The sequence below is a fragment of the Drosophila melanogaster genome, chromosome 3R (genome assembly GCF_000001215.4).
Source record: "Drosophila melanogaster chromosome 3R".
Lineage (NCBI taxonomy): Eukaryota > Metazoa > Arthropoda > Insecta > Diptera > Drosophilidae > Drosophila > Drosophila melanogaster.
This window is the reverse complement of record NT_033777.3, coordinates 30,958,310-30,986,018: the sequence shown is the minus strand read 5'-3', so window position 1 is coordinate 30,986,018 and position 27,709 is coordinate 30,958,310. Positions and strand designations below refer to the sequence as shown.

The window sequence follows — 27,709 nt, the reverse complement described above, 5'->3', positions numbered from 1 at the left end:
TCATCGCCCGAAGGAAAAAAGGAGAAATTGGAGAAGGTCCTTAGCCATTTGTGAGTGAAGTTTATTTAGTTCTGATTAAGGAAATTTAGCTGATTGCAATGCAAATACGTATTAACTTTATCACAGTTTACTCGAGTACGCCCAGTGGGCGGAAATCACTTATATAACATCAATATTAGCATGACAAAGGTATATAAATAACTCAATTTGGTGGTAAATTCACAAAGCTAATGAGTCAACGGGGAAACAGTTTGAAATTCATAGACGTTATGAATTCGACCGAAATTAGTTTAATAAAATTACAGTTATGAAGAATCAAACCAACTAGCTTACATAAAATAGTTTATGCATTAAAAAGTTCGAGTTAAAACCTTTTTATCTTAGGAATTCAGTATCCCATTGCACATAAAAATGTATTCGCAAGTATACAGTGTATCAACATAAAGGCAGTGAAAATGAAACAATAAAGCAAACTTAAAAGTCCATTAAAAATGCTTAAGCGACTTTATAAAGTCGCCAGACCGCGTCAACTTGGTGACATTTGGGGGGAAATGGAAAGTGGATGTGGATGTGGGTGACTGGACTGCATAAAACTAAGCCAACCCAACTGAGCTGAACTGAACCCACAGAAATATAGCGTACACTTGATGAACTCCTGTCTATACAAAGAAACGAATGCGAAAAATTGATGTAGATCTGTGAATAGTTCTTACAAGCTATAGAATCTGCAGTGAAGCCGTCAAAATGCAATCTATAAACATATCATTTTTATATGTCTTTTTATATATCTTTGCTCTTGACTTTACATGGGATCACACTTTTTTCTCAGTGTTATGTGGTCGCCGACAATAAATAGAAATCTCAATTTACGATGCGTTAGTTGAGCTGCCGTTCTGTATTTTTCCGAGAGGGCTTGGTGGTTACTAATGCCACTAGGACCTCGTTGTTCCTGCTGACTGGTGGGTGGTGAGTGGAAGCGGCGCAATGTCCTTGCTGGGGGCCACAACCCAGTTGCCTCTCTAATGGCATTTGTGATGGCTGCGGTTATAGTCGCCGTCGCCGTTGACGATGATGTTGATTGGCGATTCGCCGGCGCATGCATGGATATGTCTCCATCTCCAGCTCCATCGTCCTAATCCTGCGGCGATGTACCGATGTCCTCTGGAAAGTGCACAAGGGGTGCTTATATGTTGACATTAAAAACTTTGCTTCACTGGTGCGAAACCGAAACCAAAACTTAACCGACGCAGAGTTCAATTATGTCATAAAAGTTCTGGTCTCTCGCCAAAGTTTTTCACTCCGCTAATACGTGACATAATTTGTGGTAATACGATTGGATGGGTCAGCATGGAGTGGTGGCAGACAGTTCTCTGGGGTTCGACTGACATCCAGGCAGATACAATGTTTGCAACTTGTCTACAACGACGAAGAAGAGCGCCTCAATTAGCGCCCACTTCCGTTTCGACCAGTCGAGCGAGTCCGAAGGGGAAATTGCTGGCTTTTCTTCGGCGAAAATTAGCGGAAAAACTCAACCGCAAATGCGCTTTCCAGCGCAGTAAGCCGCCTTTCTTTTGGTCAAGACAATTCCGGCCAGATGCTCAAGGACTTTCGCTGCAACGAAAAGCGGCAACCTCGGCTAATTGGTCCTTGAATGCAAAGTGGTAGTAACTCAATTGGATTGTGGTCGGGATAAGCACAAAAGGACCTTTCTTCGCTCCGTACTTGCCTAGCCTTTTAAATTGCAATTGTTAGACCTAACAAAAAAGATAAGGTTGTTATAAAGTTAATGCTACGATGAAATTAATTTGAATTATGCAAATGTAAGCTTCCGTTTTTTAAGCCTGCTAGCATAAATCATAATTCCCCTGAAATAATCCTATTTGTACATTGATAAGTTGAACTCTATTGTGTATTATTTGATTTTCCAGTATTTTTTCTATTGCTACGGAATGTTGGTATAAATGGTTTGAAATCGAAATAATTCGAAATATTTAAATAATTAAATTAGTTGAATGTATAAATTAATGCACACATTTAATACATAGAGGCAGCATCGAATTAATTATTCTATTATGGCACTGATAAATAATGATAAGTTCTGGCATCGTTTAAACCATTTTTTATGCTTTCGAAGTCAGGCTTTGTGGCCAACGGGGCTTAAAATTTGATGGGGCTCCTACAGAATTTTATGTGCTTCAAATGTGCAACAATTTCGCTTTCGCCGAAACCATTTTTCCTCTGAAAGTGACAGCGCATAACTTTCCGCAAATTGCTGCATCATTTCAGCTTCTTTGGGTAAACTATTTCAGCTCGGTCCTCGCATAAATATGAATTTGCAAATTTACATGCCACTAAAAAAGCAACAAACTTTTAGTCTGTGTTTTTTAGCTGCAACTATGCGGCGAGCAAGGACATTTTTCGGAGGAGCGGCGAAAAACTGAGGAAAACCTCTCAGAAAATAGGCGCAAAAGTCTGCGCCGAGATAAAGCTTTGTTGTTGTTTGTCCCCTTGACAAACCCGCACTTTTGTTGCTGCGCCTCTTGTTCGCTGTTGTTGTTGCGGCTCTGGCGGAACGCATAAAAACTTTTTAATTAAATTCCCCTGCCAAGCCAGGAGCCACTTGTTGTGCTTGGTCGGTGCTCGGGGCGCGGGGCAAAGAGTTCACTTGGTGACAAGTTTGCATAAAGTAGTAAAAAAGCTATTTTTATACCGTTAAGGGGTTCGGTGCACTGAGAGAAAAGGGACCTCCATAATCTTCTTCTAAAAATGCAGTTTTTATAAGTAAATGTTTGATATTTGACAGTGTATAAAGTCAGGCTTAGGCAGCAGAAGTTTTCAAATGTACTGAAGTTGCATAGTCAGCAAAGTTTCAAATTCTTCTGACGAGCAGCTGAAGAAACTCAAAATTTCGCACGTGGCCTAGTAACTACCAATTTTCTGGCAATTAACATAATCAAAATTTGTTTGCTTTCTCGAAACTTCTGGCACGATAAATCATTTTCATATATTTTCTGCAATTTTCCACTTCAATCAGCAGTGGGCAAATGGAATTGCAGCTTGCTGGCCATCGGAATCAATTTGGAAACGTTTAAATTGTATATTCCTTCCTTCCTCCATCTCCAGACTGTTTGCGAAGGGCCTGGGGCTCCTCATTGGGTTATCCTTGGAGTCCGGATGCTCGGAGAAGTTGCAACAGGCAGCCGGGTCCTCCTACATCCTTTTCCTTCTGCTGACGCATCCTTTGGCTCCGTACTGCCGCAACAAGTGTCCGGTTGCCCCCGTGTTTTGGTAGGACTCCTTGGGGTGGCGGCTCTTGCTCTCCGGCTGCTGTTTGCATTTTTGTGCTGCACTGCCCCGGGCGAGTCAATGTTGCTTTTTGGGCCGCTCAATTAAGCGGGCTTTACGGAAAATGTCGTGGAAAGCCCATTAAGAGAGCTGCAATTATTTTATTAAAAATAAATTAAAACGCTAGATTTAAATTGAGCTGCAGTCTTTGGATATATTAAATTCTATTATATTTAATTCTATTAGTTAATTGAACATAAAAATTGTGATTAATTAAAACTTAAATAACATGAGCAGTAATTGTTGCTATTTTTTAGTGTCCCCGCTCACTTCAAAATTTGGCGGAAGGGTCAGCATGACAAGTGGTAAAAGTTTGCGGACCGCTGACAACCGCTGAACTTTTCCGACAAATTACTCGACCCAGCAGCGACATTTGCACCTGTCGTTTTTGCCCGATGGAACTTTTCCCCTCGCCATGCTTTCAAAGATATATACGCACATCACTGTCAGCGGAAATATCTTGTATTTGGCTTTTTGTGTGCCTGCCTTTTCGGTTAAATTTAGAATGTGCTCGGCAGAAAAGTTTGGACAAAGTCAGATGTGAAATAAACATGCTTGAATCGAAAATTCAATTTAAACGTCACGCCGCACTGTCATCAAATCATACATCATCTCAAGGGAACTGGGAAGGTGATATCGTATGCGAGAAACCCGTTTTGTTGGCCTTCGGAAATCTGGCAAATGTCAGACAGATTGTCACAGAGGAAAAGCGGACGGATGGCATCTGTGTGCGTTGGAGTGCCTCATGAATGGACCGCAAACGCAGTATTTTTCCCTCAATGAATGAGTCCGGAAACCGAAATGCACCGAGGTTGTCACTTGCCAATTTTCCCAGTTTTCGACAGAGGCAAAACGCCAAAAAGAAGTAGCTTTCATTGATTGCAAAGCCGTTCAATGGAAACCATTCTCCTGAATGGGCCAAATTGCAGGACGCCTATTAGAGCCAAGAGATTTGGTCGGATTTCAGCCACCCGGCATCGAATTAAGTTGGCACCACTTTCTTTGCGCATTTCTCTTGAATATATGCTGAAAAACGAAATTCGGATGACATATAAATGGATATTCTGGAATGAAAATCAATTGGTCGGAGAAGGACGAATAAAGTACTGGTTACTCACTAAGAGAAATAATGCAATTGCTGAAAACTTAATTTCAAGACAATATTAAATCAAATAATGAAATTGGTTTTGCTTAAATTAAAACATTTCGAGTCCAACGATTTTCCATCAATTTTCAGCTGATCGAGTTACCAGCAGCTCTGTAAGTTCGATACTTGGATTTCAATCAAAGAAAAATATTTACATTTTTCACTTAGTCAGGCGGGCGAAATGAAATGAAATGAAATGCCAAACAAAGGACACAAAATAAAGTGTGGAAAAAGAAACCGAATAATTGTATAAAATAAGAAATAAGAAAACGAGCCACTAAAGAGGCTGAAGCGGCAGCCTTGAAGTTCCATCTCCTGCAAGGAATTAAACTAATATTTATCAAAGAGATGAGCGAGACGTGCTTCAAGCTAAACAAAAGACGGCAGCGAAAGCCGGCGCCATCCTGGGAGCAATGAGGAATGGTCGCGCAAAGCCCGAGCGGGGAGAACAAGGAGCAGGATGAGCTGAAGGATCCCTCCGAGATGCTGCAGCGTCACGCAGACTAAGGCAAGTGACGCTGTCAAAAAGCGGAATGAATGGAGCATGGAGCCCCTCTCGTCTGCTGTTACACGGCATAAAATTGGAGATTCAACGTGGTTTCATGGTGGAAATATAGTGTCTTCTCTTTAGAAATATAATGGCTGAACACGAAAAATCCTTTAATTGGCTTTGGTATTACCACAAAAATTAAAGCTAATATTAGTGACATATAGTAAGCCATCTTGTTGAAAGTTTATGTGAAACTAGGCCGTACACTTTTCTGTCTCCACAGATTCCCTTCCAGATTGTTAAGGGCCTTTTTTTCCCAGTGAATGTGTGCCACAGTGGCGCGAAAGTTGAGCCAACTTTATGCTAATTAGCAGCTGCTAACCAGCGTTAAAACTTTGCACTTAACAGGCGCTGGAGGAGCGAGGGTGTTCCATTCCCCGACATGTGTTCTAGTGTCCTCCAACCTGGCGGCCCCGCAATTTACGGGCGGCCAGATCCTTGGGCATTGTGGCTTCTCAAATTGGATAAGTGCCGCTTTTCGGACAGCTGGTCCCACAATGGACACTGAGATATATGTTTTAAGGGTATATATTCTTGGCTCAGCACTTTCCGCCGTCTCATGGAGCACTGAGCTCTTCCCCTCCACCCAATACCGTCAAAAATATCCATTTATAAGCATACATTTCGCTTGGTACTGGAGTCGGCTTGGGTAATTGCATTGAAATGGGAAAATAAAACGGCAATAAATATGCCCATTGTGTGCCAGTGCGACTTCAGAGCCAACAATGCGCACCATAAATTAACTAAATTGAAAACCATTTTGGTGCAGCGCTCTCAAAAGCTCTGCACCTCCCAAAAAGCCCCGACCTTCGTCGTCGGCAACACTTTTATATTCATTACATTTCACAGCGAGTTCGAGTCTATTGTGCCTTGCATTTGAAAGGGGAACTAAACTCTGTGAAATAGTTGCTTATTATGTGATGCTATTTTATTGATAACTATGCTGTGGTATTCGCAGCTGTTTTAAAAATATTTAATTAAGTTTATTTTAAATCTTTTACCCAATCATAAACTAAGAAAAAAACTGCTTGACGAAAAGAAAACATATTCATTGTAATACCTCCCCAAATAATACGAAAAAATCAGTTGCAAGTGTAGTAATCAGCTTGTTTCAATTCCAAGTAAGAGCATTACAAAGCCAGCTCAGAATTTTGTGCAATATTTTAGCAGCTTTTTTTCCTCCTTGATGCGCTTTCCGCTCAGTGCGCACATAAATATGCAATAGAAACTTTTCTCACGTTTTTGATTGCATTTTTTGTGCAGCGTCATAAATATTTAATGTTTACTTGCGCCAGCAACCGGAAGTTTCGGAACTGAGCTTCATTTTTTATCCCCCCCTCCAGCTTTCAAGATCAGCGCATTGCTATCCTTTATTGCTTTCCATGCGGCAGGCGGTAAATAGATACAATGTGTTGAGTGCCGCAGATTTCCCCTAATGTCCTTATTAAAGGGGACTGGATAAGCACGGGCAACGCGACTCCTTGGCAATGTTCCTAGATGTGGTCAAAAACCACACGATGCACTTCATTAACTTAATTAAAAATCTTGGCAGACGCTCGGCAAATAGGGCATACGAGTGCATAAAGAACGCCAAGTGTAAGTGCAAGAACCGCAAAGCGAGTCATTTCCAGCTGAGTGCAAATAATGCGCTTTCCCCCACATTAACACGGAGAAAAAGCATCCTTAACCATTTTTAACAAGGTGTATAGGATATGCAATGTGAACTTTGCAGCAAGATATATTTCCTATAATGTGCTGCAATGACTTAACTGGGCATAAATACATTTTATAATTTTATGAATAAAACTATATCAAATGCATCAGACCATAATTTTTTTGCCTGTGTACCCACACACACTCGCTACAGTATGCACACACACTTTCATAACGCAGCACACGAAGCGTAAACTCAATTAAAAACTGTCGAGCTGTTGCCGCCATGCCGCATTTCTCCTGATGACGGAAGTTGATTATCTTTATCCAGTGTCAGAAAAACACACACATGTCGCCTGGCCCGCCTCGCTTTTCCCTGCTCACCGGGTTTTTCCTAGGCTTTTCCTAGATCCGCTGTGTTTTTTCCATTCGCACTTAACGGCGCATGGAAATGCATTGTGCGATTCTTTTTTGTGAGCCACTGGAATTTCTCCTATTATGGCTTGTAATTTGTATTTTCTTGTTACCTTGTTACCTCGGTTGCAGGCGTAGGTAATTTGATTTCAAATGCAACTGTATTCATAAATTAGCCATCTAACTGGTTCAGCTTGCGCAATGTAAGGGCCACAGCGCTCCGCACAGGATGCAAGCGAATTCCCCTGCTGAATAGTCAGATCTCATAAATGTCATTCGGGAATCGTGCTTGTCTGGGAGTTGTGGGCAAATAAATTTGTCATTCACTGAGCCACCACAAATTTGCACTCAGAAAAATCTAGCACAGTTTCATTTCAGTTGGACAAAAGGAATTTTCTATTTTTTTCCTGAAACTATACCGACCGAAAAAGTAATCAAACTTTTTAACAAGAATAAATTTTTTTAAATTTTATTGTAGACTGCATTCTTATTTGTTTAAGTTAACACTCAGTTAACAAATACAAAATTCCAAATTGTTTCTTCTTATAGTGCCAACTTTTCGTATTCTGTGCTATGTGCGAGTTAATCCAAATGCGGAATGGAGCAAACATAGTCACTGCGAATGGAGTGATTGGGGCTCCCAGTGGCTGCACGTTGGGAATTTTTATCGGCTGTGCCCTACGCCACCCACTTGAACCGACACTCTCCCCACTGCGATATCTGCTCCATTCTGCTGCACTCTGTTGCAAATGCAATGCCTACAATGTCTCGAATGCGACTAAGCATGACGTTGATGAAGCGCATGCAACAGCTCAACTTAGTTGAAGGTTCATGAAATGGCAGGTTGATGTTGTTGTGCGTTGCTGCTGCTGTTCTGTTGCTGCTGTGCAGTTGCCGTTGCCGGCTGAATTTGTTGCTGACAATTTCTTGTTAGCGCCCGCTGTTCATGTTGCGGTTTAGTGTGCGTGTGTTCTAGACGATAAATTTTCAATTTTGCAACTTGCGTGGTTTTGTGTGAGTGAGCGCGCGCGTTTTAGCGTTTCCGCCTGTTTAGCCACCATTCAACGCAGCACAACATGGCGTATGATTGATGCCGTCTCTGCCAGACACTCGCACACGCAGACAGGCGCTTATTATATTTACATAAAACAAAATCTCGCGTGGTTAAAGGGTGAGAATGGGGTCTGTCGTGGGAAATTCAATGGCGAAACTCACGCCTACGTCATGTCTCGCGATTTGATGGAGCACCTGACACTCACATATCCACATCACACGCTCTCAATAATCTGGTAACACCAACACCACTACCATACACGCACTTAACTTCCATTATGCGTTAGGTTCTTTAATTACTTACACACACCTCATCACTTATCTCATTCATTGCAGAAACGCGCTGAAGACGTCCACTGAGCTTTAAGACTAGAAAGAGACGGGCTTAAAGGCAGAAAAAGAGATAGCAAGTAGGTGAGCCTTTCATCGTAGGAAATTCCCAAAAGGAATTAAAGCCAAAATATGTTTAATCTTTAAATTCTATCATGAAATAGGATAACAGGGGATTAAATTTAGCAGGTAGGAAAATTTGACGATTATCACAGGTGTTGTGTGATTTTTTATTACATTAAATAAGATTAAAATTTTAACATCCTAAAGTATCAGGAATTTTGATAGAATACAAGCTAGTTTGAAAAATTTTGCGCTTCAGTCATTATTATTGGCAACTTATTCAACGAGACAATGCGGATTTGAAGATTTCGCTGCTTCTTTATCCATGGTTTTTTTTTATTTTTATGCTGAGTGCATCTACTTAAGCTTCCGAGGAATTTAATTTTGGCATTATACCGCACTGAATGCATTCTCCAGGGCCCTTGGAAAACAATTCAATTAGTGGCAGCTAAGAGACAAAGTTATCCGGCAGCCATATAAAAAGATTTTATGACTCACTCACAGGATCATGAGCGAAGGCATGCCACGTTTGTCCGGCAGCCTCATAAAAGTCAGCACAAGTATATTGAGTGGAAAATTGTGGGCCAGCGATGCACTTTGTTGCGATGCAGCTGCTGCATTTTCCCCAGCCGGATTAGATTGCATTAGATTAAAGCATCGGTATCAGATGTCCCTTGCTTTTGTATCTGAAACTGGGATTAAATGGCTTCTTCTGTGAGCAGGGCGAAAAATCAAATCGATTGCAATTGGCCCGACTGGTGGTGAGCCATTACATTGATTGAAGCCCCTGACTTGGACGTGTTGCGAACAGAAGGCCAACAAGTTGGAAATTTGCCAACAATTAGCAGTTGTGATTATCGCCCCCCCCCTTCCCCGCCACGTGCTGAAAGGGGCGGCAGGACAATGGACAGTGGACAATGAACAATTCACAAGGACAAAGGCGACACATCAACTGAAATATTTCCGTAAATAAATGCGAAATTGTATTTTTTATGATGATGTCACAGCGCGCCAGAGAAATAATTTTAAAACCAATAAATTGTGCGAAAAAACAACCGACAACAACAGAATGAGCTATAAAAGGGCAACAACAAATGTTTGACTTGACAAAACGGGCATTTATGTTGCGAGCATAAATTCCTTTGGCGGGAATCATCGATGTTTCTTTTTTCGGAGCTTCATATGGCGCCATAAATAATCAAATGAAAATAACAAAGGACTATAAGAAGCAGCCCCGAAATATGCAAATGCTTTGCGGAAATGCGGGAATGGGGAAAGCAAAACGTATTTCGTGTTGTTTTCCAACAGGAAACGGAAAAGAAGACGAAACGAAACAGGCCGTACCCGCAATTTATGTAAAACTCAATGCTTTATTACGTGGCACACGCAGACTAGCGCTTCCTCGTATGCAAATCATATCACTCATACGCCCACGTAAACTTTAAATGCAAAAACATTATCAAAAATGAAACACCAGTGGAAATGTCGGAACAAGAACGATGCGAATTCCTAAAGATAAGCAAATGTTTTTGTTCTGCCTCTCGTTTCTACACATGTTTTGTGAACAAATTTTATTATGCCCACAAATAAACAGGCAAGCACACACACCCGAAATGCCTACATATGCCAGGAATTTTACACGAGCTGTTGTCAAACACTCTCAAACAAAATTAATGGTAAACAATAATCCGCTCACATTTTCCACTTATTTTTATGCTTTTCCCTCCCTGACCTTGACTTTGAGAGAGCGCGGCACAAAGGGTGATTTTCGATTGACCACTTTAAAAATTATTTAAAAAAAAATATATAAAATAATTCACAAATAAAATAGCAATCAAGAAATTTGAAATTTAGTCCTCTGATTGCTTCCCCTATTTTGTTGGTGGGTGTAACCTCTCTGGCATAAATATATGATTCGAAATCAACGCATTCATTATTTATAACCACGCCAAACGCCGAGCGGAAAAAGTGTAAGGCAATGTAACCAGCAGCAGCTTGACACATAAACATCAAGTGCGGAAGAATTCACCCCTCGGAAGCCCATTTCGGGCCCCCTTTTCCCCGGCCAGGCAATGTACCCCAAAAAAGGGGCGCCAATGTCGACAGCGGCAATTTAAAATTGCTGGCTTTTTAACTCGCATCCATTTACAGCAATTTTGTGAGCTCTCGAGACGAGACGTGTCCCTCGTGTGATGTGTCAGGTTGAAATTACATCGGGCACTTGGCAAATGGCAAAAATGCTGCAAGGATAACGCATGCGAGTGGGCCGTAAATAAGCAGAGTTGAGGCAAAAATTGAATGCGGAGCTTGAAAAATCAAATTTTATGACTTTGTAATTGAAAAGCGCTGGCAAAGCATATGAAATGAGTGGGCGAACATGGCGTATACGCAACCTTACGCACTCTCCGTGTTCAATGCAGAGATTTTAATCTCCTGAGGTTTCCTTCTTGCAGTTTTCTGTCTTTTTGGGGATATATATTACATTTAAACATTCATACTTTTAAGCTGTCTGAACTTACTGGTTGGCTAGGAATTTATATCTTGTAAGCATTTGAAAAGACGTAAAATGACCTTTTATATACGATTGGAGCTTAGGATCCTTTTACAAAGGCACACTACATAATTTCTGGCACCTTCTTTAAATGAACAGAAAGCCAAGAGATTTGTACTACATCTTAAGATGGTTTTTGTCTGCTGCCTAAAAGAGGCCCTTGAGGAATTATGTTTACACCATATTATTCACTGAAATGATTGGCCGAACATTGCGCATACGGCTAGTGGGCCGCACAGGCTTAATCTTCCGTGGCTTGCCGCCTGCACTTTGGCCATGTTCACCAGTGAGTCACTTGCTTCGTGACTTTCGCTGCTCAGCCGCAAATCTGCTTGGCTTTAAAAATGCTGTCTGTGTGTGGTAAAAAGCGAAAGAAAATCTTAATGCGCCAGAGTGGCGGCGCCAAGCCAAACCAAACCCCATAAAAAGCGGGGCTGGTGGACTGGGGGACTGGTGGGCGGGGCAGCAGACCATAAACTGCAACCATCAACTGCATCGCATTCCCTTTCGGGTTTCGCAGTTCTTTAGTTTTTGAGTGGCTGCTGTGGGGGATACTCGAGCGGGCTGCTTGAAACAATTGCGGCGATATCTGCAAAAATTAAGTTTACGCTCGCTGATTTTAAAAAGCACTTTATGCGCATCCAGCCTTTATCTTTTCCCTGGATGAGCTTATTTGGGGCCGATGAAAACTGAAGGATTTGAAAGCGTCAGCGCGACCATAAAATATATTTTGTGTTAACTGAAAGAGAAGCCAGTAAATCCGCACAGCACTTAATAACGCAGAAGGGGTGGCGGCATAAATCTAAATGGAAATCTCCGCAGTAAACTATTTGCTGCCTTCCAACAAAGTGTAGCAGTTGGCCAACTAAAATTACACTTGTTTAGGAACTGGGTTTCTCCCACATTTCGAATGGGATTCAGCTGATGAAGAGGGCCTGTCAGCAAAGTCGAGCGGCTGCGGCAAACCTCAAGACGCTGCCGCAAAAGCCAGAGAAACTGCCAAATATTTGAAAAGTTCTGCTTCCGCAGGAGGAATGCCAGATACGGGGGCAGGAAGAAGCTGGCTGAAAGAAAGTTGCTCGTGCAGGACGAAGGACATAAATATTAAAACCTATGAATATTTACGCCCCTGTCAGCTTTGGCAATAATACAAATAAGGCCACTGCCAACAGAGGAGGCATCTCTAAGCCTTAGCTGCCAAATCGCCCACCATGCGCCCCCGAACGATTCATAATTAAATTACATTATTTATGTCCCGTTGCCAGGAGAATTCACCCGGACAAAAGTCGCAGCTCCGGACGGCGAGGCTTAAAGCGGCTTACGACTCGCTATTTGCTGACCAAATAATTGGGCCATCTTGTCCCCTTGATTAGCATAATTAACACCGAAAGTCACTCGAGCGCAGCCAGCCGCCAAAAGCAAATAAATTCGAGTGCATTCGCACAAACTGGCAGCACAGCAATCACGAAATGAACTCGTGCGCATTTCGAAATTTCAATTGCCCAACAATTTACCGCTGGAGATGAATTTTCCAAAAATTTCAAAACCAAACACAGCAATGTTTTGCAATGCTATTTATCATTATGCCCGGACGATTAGTTTGCTGGTTTTCGTGTACATGCCTCTTTGTTGTTCTACTTGTTCAGAATTTAGTGACACTCGGAATGTTTGGGCAATAAACTGTCAACTATTTTCAATGGTTAAATTAAACCGGCTAATATTGAGCAGGAAAAATAGAACGTGCGAGTATTTTTAAAGTTTTTTAATGAAAATGGAAACGTATAGTTTCAATGAAATTTCCAACTTAAAAATGTATGCAAATTATTGTTTGTATAATTATAGACACGACCTTTAAGCGGGAGGTTTATGTCTTGTGAACCAATTCACTTACTTGTAATTCTTGACCAGTTCGGCCACCTAGTTTTTTTTCCTCAGGGAATAGTTTTATAATGATGCTGAGCTCCAGCTTCGATTTGTTGCCCTGCAACTTGCTCCCAGTTTCACACAATTTCTGAGTGTGACACCTGGCGCACAGGTGTGGCATTGTCTGGCCGTCTAGACGTCCTTGCCTCACATTCCATTTTCTTGATTTTCTTGGCTCAATTGCCACTTGTTTGCCTTCAATTCAATAAATCGCGCAGGGCGACATATGAGTACGGGACTCGCAAATGGCGTTTTAAAGCGCCTTCTCAAGTGCGAGAGGTTCGACGACACCTTTCGAATGCCTGGCAATGGAATTCAATTAGGAAGAAATGTATAAATTGTATTTCTGAGCCCTGCTTTTCGATCCTTCCTTTTCCTCTAGGACTACTGACCACAAAGGCAGAAGGCCAGGGGGGAAAAGGCGAAATAAATAAAAATGCCAAACGGAAGCTTCCAACGAAAATGGCCGCAACAATGGCGGAGGCGCCACCGCCTTTTAGCTGCCCTTTGTTTATTTGTTTCGCATTTCGAAGAGCGTCAAGTGCTGGTGGGCGGAAGAGTAGGCGGTGGTGGGGGCGTGGTCTGCGGTTTGGGTCACGCGGGGAGCCAACAATTCAATAATCAAAAGAAGTATGAAAATTAATACAAAAGGACGAACGACAGGCTCTGATGATTCACCGCGTGGCTGGGAAAATGGGGAAAACTCTTGGCGGGTACACAAACCATCTGCTGATAGCCGCCGGGCCATGAAAACGTGGTTCGCGGTTTCTTCTCTATTATTTTCCTTTTTCTCCCATTGTTTCATTGTTTAAAAATTTTCTCTGGAAAATGTAACAACTGTGACCATCATTAGGGCGACATGTGCGTGTGTTGAGGTCTTTGTGTGCTCGGAAAAGTGATGAAGAGAATGTAAAAGTGTAGGACAAATGACGGCCCCAGGCCTCAGAATTTTAAGAGAATTTAAATATAGTCTTTAAGACACTGCCATTTTCACTTTATAAATCCAGCTGAGTAATGAATTTCCTCCCCTTCTATTTTGCAGTCCCGACGACAATCACATAGTCTGCGAAACCGACTGCGGCAAGCCACAGAGATTTATTGAAGGAGATAACCGGAGTACAAGGCATAAACGTCAATGACCACATCAACTGGTAGCCTCAGGCAGCATTTTTATTAAGCAACCGCCCCACATAAATTAGTAATCAAGCGACGCGGCTCGAGGCGAAACTAATAAGAGGGCTCTATTTTTATTGAAATTATGATTAATGACAAGAGTGCCGAAGTAAAACGCGGCACGGTGGCGTATACGCAATGATTCTGAGGCTCGAAGAGGCGATTATGCTGGGCAGCAGGTCAGCACTGGGTTGCTCATATGCCGCGTTAGCCCGCTGCCACCATTGAAAGACTGCTGATGGCTTTATCTGGACAGGACTGGCGGCGCCATCAGAGCCACCGCCAGCACAGAAACCACAGAACCCAGGGAAACCACCAGAAACTGATCTCCACCGCCACGCTGACTCTGTTCGTGCTCTTTCTGAGCAGCTGGATAGCCTATGCGGCGGGCAAGGCCACCGTTCCCGCTCCGCTCGTGGAAGGCGAGACGGAGTCGGCCACTTCGCAGGACTTTAATAGCAGTAGCGCCTTCCTGGGGGCCATAGCCTCGGCCTCATCGACGGGATCGGGATCGGGCTCGGGCTCGGGCTCGGGATCGGGATCGGGATCAGGATCCTATGGCCTGGCCTCGATGAACAGCAGCCCCATTGCCATAGTCTCGTATCAAGGCATCACCAGCAGCAATTTGGGCGACAGCAATACGACTTTGGTGCCGCTATCGGACACTCCTTTGCTCCTGGAGGAATTTGCAGCCGGCGAGTTTGTACTGCCCCCGTTGACGTCCATATTCGTGAGCATCGTCCTTCTCATCGTGATCCTAGGCACTGTAGTGGGCAATGTCCTGGTCTGCATAGCCGTTTGCATGGTGCGGAAATTGAGGAGACCCTGCAATTACCTTTTGGTGTCCTTGGCTCTTTCGGATCTCTGTGTGGCTCTTCTGGTGATGCCCATGGCCTTGCTTTATGAAGTGCTGGAGAAGTGGAACTTTGGACCGCTGCTCTGCGACATCTGGGTGTCCTTCGATGTGCTGTGCTGCACGGCCTCGATCCTGAATCTGTGTGCCATATCCGTGGATCGATACCTGGCCATCACGAAGCCCCTGGAGTACGGCGTGAAGAGGACTCCTCGGCGAATGATGCTGTGCGTGGGCATCGTCTGGCTGGCCGCCGCCTGCATCTCATTGCCTCCTCTGCTGATCCTGGGCAACGAGCACGAGGACGAGGAGGGCCAGCCTATCTGCACGGTGTGCCAGAACTTCGCATATCAGATCTACGCCACCCTGGGCTCATTTTACATACCACTCTCGGTGATGCTGTTTGTGTACTACCAGATCTTCAGGGCGGCGAGGCGGATTGTCCTGGAAGAGAAACGCGCCCAGACGCATTTGCAACAGGCGCTCAATGGCACAGGATCGCCATCGGCCCCGCAGGCTCCGCCCTTGGGCCACACGGAGCTGGCCAGCTCGGGAAATGGCCAGAGGCACAGCAGCGTGGGCAACACTTCGCTCACCTACTCCACCTGTGGGGGTCTGAGCAGCGGAGGAGGCGCACTGGCTGGGCACGGCAGTGGGGGTGGCGTTAGTGGTTCGACCGGACTCCTGGGCTCTCCGCACCACAAGAAGCTGCGGTTTCAACTGGCCAAAGAGAAGAAGGCCTCCACCACTCTGGGCATCATCATGTCGGCCTTTACCGTCTGCTGGCTGCCATTCTTTATCCTGGCCCTAATTCGTCCTTTCGAGACAATGCACGTACCGGCATCGCTCTCGTCTCTATTCCTCTGGCTGGGCTATGCCAACTCCCTGCTGAACCCTATTATCTACGCCACTCTGAACAGGGATTTCCGCAAACCCTTCCAGGAGATCCTCTACTTCCGCTGCTCCAGCCTGAACACCATGATGCGGGAGAACTACTACCAGGATCAGTATGGCGAGCCTCCCTCGCAGCGGGTGATGCTGGGCGATGAGAGGCACGGGGCGAGGGAGAGCTTTCTCTAGGCCATCCACGAGGACCTCCATTCCGGAGAAAGGAGCCTATCCAAGCGAATCTGAGCTGCTCGAAGGGTCTTCCCTAGGTTTCCGGAAGAAGCGAACTCCTCTGCTCGACACACTCACACACTTAGGTATAAACACTGGGGTGTACATCTTAAACAATTAGGAAATGTAAAGTTTTAAGTGGGAAAATCAGGCTCTGGGCTGTTTAAAGTACCGCGTTGGTATAGTTTATTTAGCAGAAATAATCATCTAATATTATTTGTAACTGAGAGTTTGATCATGTCCGTTAATTGTCTATAAATTAATTTTCTATTAAATTTAACGATATGTTTATAAGGGTTACATTGATTGCAGACCCCCCATTGACTCAAAAGAAAACGTACGGAAAGCAGAGCAAATATTACCTTTCCCCGCATATTGCCACCACCCCAGTACACACACATGGATATTTGTATGTAGTAGTGCTAGTAGTGCGTATCTCTGTATATGTGCACCCCCTGAAACTTGCAGCAATGTGCGAATTGTAGACGACTCCTCTAAATGTAACTTGTTGTTGTAATTTTAAATGTAGAACTAAGCAATCGACGTGGTGCGTGCCACGCACACAATCACACTCACCAACCAATCATACACACACACACACACGGTTGTAACTGTGACAGGTTTCTACGGTTCCTTTTATGTTTCGAAAACAATCAGCACCGGATATGAGACACAATCGTTATCGAATCTATTGATACCTCCCAGAACAAGAAAAAGATCCCACAGTCCCCATCCCAAAATTTGCCAGCGTAGTTAGTTGATTTGCGATACTCAAACTGAGCCAAAAATTAAATTTACAAACTGCAGATTGCAGCCAAATTAAGCCTACTGATTAACCTAGATATATTTACGTTTTGAGCAAGAAGCTATCCACTGTAAATACCCAGCCCCCTGCGGCTCTGTCTAAAAAGATATATTATTATATAAACATATAGTAAAGGTAGCCTATATATATATATGTATACACTGTGCGGTTCAGGCTGCAGCTCAAGTGAGAAGAACTAAATTGTATTTTGTAACTTTCTGCATTAGTCTTTCGTTGTATTTTGTATGAAAAGTCACGCCTCTCTGTGATACCAAACATTAAGCATTACTTTTATGTTTAGATCGAAGCTGCATCAGACGTAATACAGACATACCTATACATATAGATCTAGTCAAATAAGTGTGCATGTTTTTATTGTATGTGTATGTAGCACTGTGAGAAGTGCATTATGATATTTGCAACAAACAACCAACCAAAAACAATGGAAACTGAGCTATTCGTAACTTGATGAGATAAACTATCAAACTATTTACATAACCCACACGCATATACTCCCACACACCCACGAAACTAAAGGGAAATGAAAAATGGATAATGGAAAATTGAAAACGGCAATCGGATAATGAAAATGAAAAACAAACAAGGGCAAACGAGCATGACAAACTAAGCGCAGCTAATTTACACAACCGAACGAACTAAAGTTCATTACAAAAACAAACATAATATATTATAATTAAAAACAAAAACCAAGTAATTGAGAATAACAAACAAATAAAACTAACATCACTTTCTGAGTGAAGCTTACAAAACTGCAAAACTGCATTTGAAAACTGTTTTCCCAACAAAAAAAAAAAAAAAAACATGCGGAAATTAAAGCATCAAATAAAAGGCAACCGTATCAATGTAATTCACTTTCTCCTGAAGTTTTACTCGTGTTTTGGGGGTTAAACCTTTATTGTTACTATAAAACTATGGTGAAGGTATAGTATTTGTCAGAACATCTTGTTAATGAAGTTTAAAACATTTCTTTTAGCATTACAGAAGCATAAAAGCTCTTAAGTAATTACTCTTTTAGTTGCACTTATAAATTGAGCGACAGATTTAACTTTTTAGGGTTCATTAAAGCGAAATGAAATCAGAACTTAATTCAAATTCAACAAATGCGAATTGCAGCAGCTGCTGGCTGTTTTTGCAGCTGAATGTCAACTGAATGTGCAATTCAACGGACTGGCGGCCCAAAAAACATAGAAAGGCAGCTGCAATCCAGTCGCCCGCCGAGTGCATTCAGCTCATTGCGAATGACAAGTTGGGCAAACGTGCAAAACGCACAGAAACGGAAACGGAAGTGAAGAGCGAAAAATGGAAAGGGAAAGCAAGTGGAAAAGCAAAAGCGACGCCAACAGCCAAACACCATCAAGCTAACAAACATCTGCGGCGGAAGCCCTTGAAATGTGCGAGGCTGTATGCAAATATCTGCACATTCCCCGGTTCTCAGTCCACTTTTTGTGAGGCATAAACAAGACAAGCGGTCCTAAGCAACCGAGATTCCAGGAAGCCGAGCTCCCAAAAAGGGTATGACAATGACAAAGTGAGGCGGATCTGACGGCGCCAGCACCAGAATCAGTTTCTCATTCGCAAAAAGCAGCATACCAATTTGACAGAGTTTCGGTATGTTTCTGGTAATACACAGAAAACAAAAAAAAACAAAATTAATGAATGGAATATTGGGTAAATGTGGAACAACACTTTGTAGATAAATTTATCTTAACACACAAATTTTCAAATATGTAGAATCAAATCCTCGAAATAGTAAAACGACATTATTTAGTTTTATGCTCAAACATTTTTCATCGTGCATCTGGACCTCCTGGCTGCCTGCTGATAAATGATGATTTTGCACCCGCTCCTCCGCACTACAGGACACATGCTAGGATGCCACTTTATGAGCCAGTCAAAAAAAAAGGACTCTCGCCAAGCACAAGGCCACGCCTTCCGCCTCGGATGTGGACGGGGATATGTGTTTTCGGGGCACTTTGCCGTTCAGTTCACTTAAGCGGATTTCTGTATTCAAATAGCTGCGTTCGACACGCGAAAAAGTTCCGAAATGGAAAAATAGCTGACGAGTGCAGTGAAATTGTGCTGCAACCGGGAAGCGTAAAATTTATCGTATCGCCAGCACTTTTTCTGTTAGTATTTGTATGACACTAATGCGACGTTTATGAAACATCGGGAAACGACATGAGGGCCGCTCGATGTCCGCGAAAACTTCCCGACGCGTATTTCTTTACTTATTTTTTTTTTTTTAGAAAACACGCTTATGAAGATGCCTGCAATTGTCGGGCTCGTAGCTCGTAATCGTAGAGTGTTAACAAGCACTCGCCACATAAATCAACAGACAGGACCTTTTTTTTGGCGATCCTGGGAAACAATAAACGCCAAGGCGAAAGTGAGAGGCACGTAGCAAAAACCCCAATTGAGCTCAATTTCCTATGAGTGGCACTCTCCAGTTTTCCCATTCGGATGCCAGCGAAAAGACCGCCAAAGTGGCTAGATTTGTTTCGATAACGCAATCGAAAATCGATGACCCTCCCCCGGCAGCCAAATGTCAAATGCGCTGCAAAGTAATACGACAAATTTCCAAATGTGTTTGCCCAAAAGAAATGGGCTCCAGTTTCAGCAATTGACTTTCGGATCGAGGGATGGCGGCTCTTGATGTTAAATTTAATAAATATCAAAACAGCATCTCCACGAAATGGGAATTTAATATTTTCTGGGGGTATTAAATGGCTAAGAGCAGCGGAAGTATAAAGTGTAATCAAATGTTATTTACTTTTCGTACTTCTGTGACAATAATCTTAAGAGGACGTGTTGTCTGGGCTTCTTCATTAAAACTTGCCATCATTGTCAATTTAAATATTGCGTATCCGCAGGGTAAGCCAAGGGCAGCCCGGAAGTATGCAACACGGCTTTGTCAAAGTGTATAGAAAACAAGTTATGTAAATTAATTCGAGCGCTAACAACTCCATTTCAACGTTGAGCGATAGGAATCTGGGATCTTGAAGCTTTTTCCCCGTGCCCTGCTATAATTGTGGAAAATGTTTTATTAAATGCCGTCCTGCGGGGATTGCGTCACTTGCCCGAAATAAATGAAGGCACGGGAAAAAGTGAGCCCAAATGTCTGAGAATTTGTACTAAATTAAGTTGATTAAATGGACTTAGCAGCGCGATTACACGCAAGGCTGCCCCGGCGGGTCGCCAGGACTCCGTTATTCCTTTGCGCTCCTAAGCGCCCACACATTTGGCCGACATTTTTCATTCGTTCTCGGAATTCATGGCTGTCGCTTTGTCGAACGTAGGGGGCGGGCAGCAAAACTTTGACCATAGAAATCACAGTCTCCGGGGAGCAGTCGGCTTTAGTCTCGTTAAATGCCGCATGATTAACGCTTTGCTCTACAAGACAATTGATAAAGAATGGAACGGCGGGCATCGAGGACCTCAAGGAGCTTTAAGCCGTGTCGGGCATCAAAAGGAATTACATTTCCGAGGAGCTAAGGACTGCAAACAATGGACACTGCAGCTTAAGTAAAGGGTAGCTGACAGACTTTCCTCTGAACTGGATAGCGTAAGGGGATTTCCTTAACTCGATTCTAGTTTCTTATGTCCAGGGAATGACAAATACCTGAGAATAGGTACGCTATGGGCAGACTTGAGAACTTAAATACCTTACATCTTTCTTTTTCAACACAAATTCCATTCATTTATTATTGCTTTGTTTCGGCAGGGTATTTGACATGCTTCCAATCCTAGTTTTACCATTCTCGCCTTTCTTCCGTCTCAACAATTAAGGTCTGTGATTCTGGGTGAAAACGGAAGTGCTCGAGCAGCCATAGAAAAGCAAAGCATTTAATGCAGGACTTACTTTGTTGCTGGGCTTCGTTGGATTCTTTGTTTTTTGTGGGCAAAAAAACAAAACACAAACTAAAAGGTACCCGAAAAAAATTACACAAGCCATGCTGCGATGGCTGCTGCAGAATTCGCAATGATTAATGTGCTCCTGCACAAAGGAGCCGCATTAATGGGCGGTCAGCGAGGCGTTCCCAGCGACAGCTAGTGGCTTCATTTTAACAGGGAAAAAGAAAATCGGTACGCATTCCCTTTCCCGCCAAGTGGTACACTCCCAGAAAAGCGAAAGAGATTGCAGCACGTCTGGCTGAAAAATCCTGTTTCGGCAATCAGCGACTGGCCCATAAATTAACGCGGCGTATGATTAATATTCGGTGTTAGACCACCTAATGGCCAACTCGTGAGCAATTCAAAGTACTCGAGCCGGGCTCCCAGTGTACGATCTTAATTTCGCCGGCTGCTGACGCTTAAATCTTTATTAATATGCATGGTTGGGCTGGAGGATTTCGGTGCAGCTCGTCTCATCCGAGCGCCGGGTGAAAAATGGATTCCATTAGTGCCAGCAAATTTGCTCGCTTGTCCCGGGCAGAAAACAACGAGTCCTGGACGGAAACTGCATTGATTTCGTGGCACGTGGCATGTTCTGCCCGCCTGTCATTTATGTTAATGATACAACCGAATTGGCATTGGGCTGCGGTCGAAACTCGTCGCTTTACAGATGGGTATAGAAAATCTCTGGTTATTGGAAGTGGTTGGGCGAGGCTCAATCCTGACGTTTTAAAGCCGAATGATCAATAAATGAGTTTCTTCAATGAATGTATTTGAATTTTTAAAATCTTTTTAAAAGCTGTCACTTGATTGTCGATCGAGTATACACAAACTAACAATACCAATATTTTCCACCGATGTTCGACCATGGACCACCATGGAGTTGATGCTTCAGAGGGCCATGTCCACCATCACGCTTCTCATGGATCCCCAGAGCCTGTTCCACCGAGTTCCGGTCACGAAGGACACCATTCACCTGAAATGAATCATCATGGAAACCATGGAGAGCACACTAAGCACGGCCATCACGAAGGTGGAGCCCACGATATGTCCATGGCGATGTTCTTTCATACTGGCGATTCAGAGACCATTCTCTTCAAGTTCTGGCGCACTGAATCCGCCATGGCACTGACTCTTTCTTGCCTGCTGATTTTCATGGTTGCTGTGCTCTATGAGGCCCTGAAATTCTTCAGGGAGTGGCTTTTCTCTTGGGACAGGAAGCGATTGGCGGGCGGAAGGGATCAGTATAATCGGCCAAGAAGATATAGAGAGGCCAACTACAATTACAACCAGCCAACGTATCCTCCAAGGACCAACCAACAATCGGGAACCCAGGTCTACGCCTACCGCCCAAGGTCTCCATCGATGCCGCCTCTTCAGCCGCCAGGACGGAGCTCTCCTCAGGCCCAATCCTCGCTGATCTTGACCCAGCACACTCACCATCATGTTCAGGAAAATACCCCTCCCGCTGGCAGAACCACCAAGCTCAAGGTCTTTTGCTCCGGGATGCACATCCTTCAGACCTTCCTGCACGTCCTGCAGGTGCTCATATCCTTTTTGCTAATGCTCGTCTTCATGACCTTCAATGTGTGGCTCTGTGTGGCCGTTCTGCTGGGCGCCGGTGTAGGGTACTACATATTCTGCGCCTTTAGGACCAACGTCCAGGAGCACTGCAACTAACACAGGAATGGACCGAGACGAGCTGTCTAGGAGCCCTGCTAATGTGTTTTTCTAATTAACGCAAGCTGTAAAAATCATAACGGCTTGGGTACCCGGCCTAATTGTTAATGTTTATGGCTCGTAAAACAATGAATGCAGCATCTTCCGCTGCCGAAATGAATGGGCATTTGCAGAATGTGGCATTTTGTGTGAGGTAACTGGGCGTATGCGCAATCGAGAGTTGCCAAAGTGAATTCTGGGCATTTTAACGCGTTATTCGGATATTTTTGTGTCGGCAGCTTTATTGTTTGCCCGCATTTACGAGGTCGCCCACATCCCGTGTGTTTTTGTTCTCGTATGGCTGCCCAGGTGAGCCAAGGATCTAAGGAGCTAAGGATGCTGCCGCCGTTTATTTGACCGTGTCTGGCGCTTTCATTATGCCGTAATTATGAGGGCGATAAAGCAGCGCCGTGCTTACATTACGACACACAGGAAAGCATGGACACGGACACGAAACCGAGAAGGAAATGGCATGTAAATGGAAGGGCTGCCGCCATTGTTGTCGGTCAGTTATCGGCGCTTCCACTTCCAATTAATATTTTAATAAGCTGACTTTACGCCGTTTTCCGAGCGGATAACGCAATTCGCTCCGGTGCACACAGAAGCTCGCATGATGAATTTCACGCGGAGATTTCGACGAAAACCCTTCGTCAGTAGGCCAAAAGGCAGATGTGGCTTTAATAATTCACCCGCCAGCGTTCAGGTTTACCTTAATGGGTATGTGCGCTCAGAACAGCCCATTTGCAAGTCCCTCGAGGAAAACAACTTAGCCAAAAGCATGCCCATCCACGGAAACGGAAATGCAACCATGCATAACAGGTGTACACCTCACCGCTCAGGGACAAAGTGGTAAGCCAACTTTAATTGTATTAGGTAACCCTACGGTAACCCTAAACAAGTAAAAAGTAAATAGCTCAACTCTTAATATGCAACCAATTAAAGTCCTTTAAATTATTTACACAATTTATAAACGATTGCGCTTTTTATCGTATTTAAACTGTTCCAACTGCATAAAGGATCCAAAGTGGTCACAAACGCAATTAAATGCGATGATTTGCGAAGAAGCAATTACCCAACTGGAGTTAAGTTAAACTACATTGTATGGAAAAAGACATATTTATGTACTAGTTGGCCAGTTCATAGGAAATTTCCATTACTCAGCTTACGGTATTAACAGTGAAGCCCAGGTCGTGGAAATGGGCGGGCAAGTAGGCCAAAAAGGTCTCCTCAGTTGCTAGATTACAGAGATGGGGTTTCATGGCCGAATAAAAGACCCTCTCCACTTCCATGATGGCTTCAAGGAACTTATTGGTATGGCGTTCCCTGAACTTCTTGGTCAACTCCCTCAGCTTGGTCATGTCAGTAAAGTTGTCTCCAATCGGCAGGGCAGGAATCTTCGCAAGGTTGGTGTGCATCATCCATGTTATTTGATCCATTACCAGTTTATCTCTATTCAAAATCTGTTCCTTTTCCCCATAGGAATAGCGTTTTCCATAACGTAATCGTATCCATTCGATGAGGTAGGGCACAGAGTGAACATCGGGGAGGGTGGGCAATACATATCTTTTGTCCTGGGCCACCTTTTCGAGGCCCAACCTTAGCATCTCCTTCATCAAGGGGATATTCTCGGGATCGTAAAACTCTTGGCCGAAATTCAAACGAGAATCGGATTTATACTTTTTAGCTGCCTTTTGCTTATGCATTTTTTCTAGCTCCTCGTGAAAGGCCTTAACATCTTGCGCAAACACCCTCTTGGCTGCTCGGTCCACCAAAGCATCCAGAGAACCCTCTTCCTCGCCACTTAAGGCCGCACTGAGGTACTGAACATCATCGTCGATGGCTCTTACAAAGGCCTCCTTTAGACGCATCCGTTCGTCGTCCAAATGAGTCCTCTGCAGAGAGCCAAACAACTCACGATAGTTGAACCTCGCGCAATTCCTTCCTAAGAGTCCCAGATCGAAAAGCTTGGGTTCCTGAACGGAATGGGCGGAAGGATTAGCAGCCATTTCGTTGTGAGAATCCTCCTCCTCATTCCCTTCAGAGGGGCAATTTTGTAGGAACTGCATTAGGCTACTAGGCCGGTGTTTTTTTTGTGGTTTTTGGGGTAAACCCTTTTGTGGGTCGAAAATTAGGCACTTGGCGCAGTGTGGAGATTCCAATTGCAAGGCCGGACACCCTTTTAAGATGGGGTTTTCTCCTTCTAATAACCTGATCGTGATATCGCGAAAATCTTCCTTTGCCGTTCTGGGAGGGAGTACAGGAGTTTCTACCAATACTTCAGGCTCTTTAATGGATCGCGCTTTACTTTGAGGCTTCCTTGATCTCCTGCTTTTTGATCTAGATCTGGATCTGGATCTTGTTTTGGATTTGGCCTGTGCCCCGCTTGCTAGCCTAATATTATTACCACTTGCACTTTTGGGTGTATCGCCTATATGATTTTTCGTTAACCGTTCCGCCTCAAATGTCTGACACTTTTCTACATCGAAATCATCACATCTGATCTCATTATCGGGACAGTCAAAATAAGATGCCTTCACGGAACTACCGCCAAAGAGTTGCTTACTGGTGGAGGCCAATCTGGCTCTGGCAGCCATTTCCTGGAACCGCTTCAAGTAGCAGGCACTCATTTCTTCCAGCTCCTGAATCACCCGCTTACGCTTTCTCTCCTCCAGTCTATTTTTCGCTTCGATAAGCTCTTCGCACTTTCTCCGCTTCATCGTCTCCAGCTTGTCCTTCAGAGACTTCTCCATCTCCCGAATGAACTGATGATGGGCACATAAGGATTCCACGTGTCGGGTTGGCAGAGAGGCTGCCTTGAAGGACTCGAAAATGTTGTTAATCTCCTCGTAGATTATGGATTTTCCCACACGATGAGCGTCGTTCAAGGTGTAGGTTCCAAACCAGCGTGACCAGAGGTAAGCTTCGAGGGGTTCCTCATCCATGTGAAATAGCGTGGCTGCAGTGTCTGGATAGTCCGACAGCAATTTTCGCTCGTTTCGAATTTTCCCGGGAATATTGGGTTCCTGAAAGTAAGGAGATAGAGGTTTCACGATCTTTGCTTTTCTGTCCAAATCCCTCTGGCGCTTATCCTCTTTCTCCTTCTTCAATCTCTGATTTCTCTGCCTTAGGGCGTCTGCTTTATCCCTATCCGATTGCGATGAATGTGGCAGGGGCAGCCAGCGGTCCAGCTCCCTCAGAGTGGGAAAGAGGTCCAACCGAAAGATAGCCGTCATGATGATCTGCTCGTTGACACTGTACGTCTCGCCATGATTGGGTGTTTTGTAGCACATTTCCATGAGGAACCAGAGGAAGGCCAGATCATTACCTCGGCTCAGTTTGATCACCATATGCAGAGTTTTCCACGGCGGATAGGGATGTAGTCCCAGTTTCACCATGAGCTTCGCAACATTAGAGGTGGTATTCTTATCCATATTTTCCCTCAGGATATCGAACAAAGCATTTGCTGCCGCCATCTGGGATTGGGACAGTCCTCGGTACCAGCTGACTCTCCTCTCTGCCGCTTTGTATCCTTTCACCGGGGTCAGGTGCTCCATGATGCGGCGCCATGTGCTCTGGGTAACCAGATCCTTTTGATTTTCCATTGCTGCTATAATTTGGTGATATAAATATAACCAATATCAAGTAAACGGATGAAATAGAACATTTAATTTCAGAGTTGTCAACGTAATGTAATGTAATGTGTCAAAACAAAAATCCCTTTAAGCATTTAATGTAGATAGAACTGAATTTTTAAGGCTGGAACTAACTAGCAGCCTAAGCTTCCCTAAATGGCCGTCCATTAATTGGTATCCCTCCCTTTCACATTAAATGGTTTCAGGCAATCTTATGATCCAGTGAAGTGTTTACATCTGCCAGTGTTGGCTAAGCACTTCCACAATGGCCGAAAGATAAATGATTTGGCCAGCATTTTATTTGAGCCAGTCCCAGTGACGCCTCGTCCTGGCAAAGGACGCACACATCCTAAATTCGTCACACGGCTGCTGGTCCTTCCATTAGTGTCCTTCTCGGCTATAAATTGCCTCGCGTGCTCGTGTCGCCAACGTGTTTGTCACAGGGAATCGTCCCCTATTCCTGCCGAGATTTTCGGAGGCGGCGCCCCGACGAGTATATCATTAATTTATTAGCAAGCCAAATAGGAATGTTTTTACTTTCACGCACGCCCGGTCACACACGTGTTTCCCCAGGACCTCCTCTCTTTGTTTTGCCAAGTGGCACGGGGCATCCCCACAATTAGCCCAAATGCCGCAGGATACGCTTCCTGTTCGCCGTCTTTGATACGCCATATAATTTATGACTTTGCACTGTCAATTAAATTCTTTAGAAAATGACAGTTTTGCCATTTGCTGACATCGTGATCCCCTGTTTTCGCTTTCGTTTCTCGCATTCTCGGTTTCTATTTCGGCACCAGGCAGTTCGCCCATGATTTATGCATCTTTTCAGACACGGGTTCTTTGTTTTGGAGAGGTCCTTCTGCCTTCGCCCTTTTTTCGGGATGTACGCTTTTGCGGGATCCACGCCTGCAGAGTTGTTTATGTTAATGACCCCAGCCTAGGACTAGAATCTGTTCCTTTTTGCGGCCACTGGCATGTGTTCCTGTTCCTGCTGATTGCGAACGGCTTTTCCAGATGCCAGATCTTAATAATAGATATGCTTACATTGTCAGGTGGAACTTATCGGGCAACGGGCATATATCAAGGAAATAAAAGTGGTTCCTTGACAACTTTGCCGCCTCCTTCGGCTTTTCCGCATTGCGTGACCACATTTTGGGTTACACGGGGTTGCTGAAAGCGTTATAGTTACCGTGTTACCAGTAAACCCGCACATAAACCGAAATGCCGATGGATTTATGGCAGCTCATCGGTTATTGATGTCCTTCCGAAAAAATATGTACACATAAATGTATTGTGGCACTTTTTAATATCGCTCTTACCAGAGCACTTTTTTTCCCCCTTTTTCGGTCTCCGGCGAAATTGATAAACTTTCTTTTTCGGGGAAGCGATTAATGCGAACGTTCGAATTGCAATTGACTCGCTTATTTATAGAATGAAGTTGCCCTTGTCGAACTTGGGCATCCAATC

At 44.0% G+C, this 27,709-nt stretch overlaps 3 protein-coding genes and 1 long non-coding RNA gene across 5 annotated transcripts in view; 2 read left to right on the top strand and 2 right to left on the bottom strand.

The window, feature by feature from the left end:
- Positions 1–17,783, top strand: part of 5-HT7 (5-hydroxytryptamine (serotonin) receptor 7) — a 48,640-nt gene extending 30,857 nt beyond the window's left edge. Inside the window, exons 2-3 of one of the 2 annotated variants that reach the window (NM_001276202.1) lie at positions 8,499–8,572; positions 14,072–17,783. In NM_001276202.1, coding sequence (NP_001263131.1) covers positions 14,441–16,135 — 1,695 coding nt within the window. In that variant the 5' untranslated portion in view covers positions 8,499–8,572; positions 14,072–14,440 and the 3' untranslated portion in view covers positions 16,136–17,783. The remainder of the gene's footprint in view (positions 1–8,498; positions 8,573–14,071) is intronic. The other variant, NM_079860.3, reaches the window with a different exon arrangement.
- Positions 884–1,210, bottom strand: lncRNA:CR46116 (long non-coding RNA:CR46116). The gene has a single exon (NR_133493.1). It is a non-coding gene; the product is annotated as a long non-coding RNA:CR46116 (long non-coding RNA).
- Positions 17,784–21,698: 3,915 nt separating the features above from the next.
- Ctr1C (Copper transporter 1C) lies at positions 21,699–22,729 on the top strand. The gene has a single exon (NM_143580.3). The coding sequence runs from the start codon at positions 21,759–21,761 to the stop codon at positions 22,569–22,571; it is 813 nt and encodes a 270-aa protein (NP_651837.1). The 5' UTR covers positions 21,699–21,758; the 3' UTR covers positions 22,572–22,729.
- Positions 22,730–23,711: 982 nt separating this feature from the next.
- CG15548 (uncharacterized protein) lies at positions 23,712–26,319 on the bottom strand. Its single transcript, NM_143579.3, has one exon. The coding sequence runs from the start codon at positions 26,210–26,212 to the stop codon at positions 23,768–23,770; it is 2,445 nt and encodes an 814-aa protein (NP_651836.2). The 5' UTR covers positions 26,213–26,319; the 3' UTR covers positions 23,712–23,767.
- Between the last annotated feature and the right edge of the window lie 1,390 nt (positions 26,320–27,709).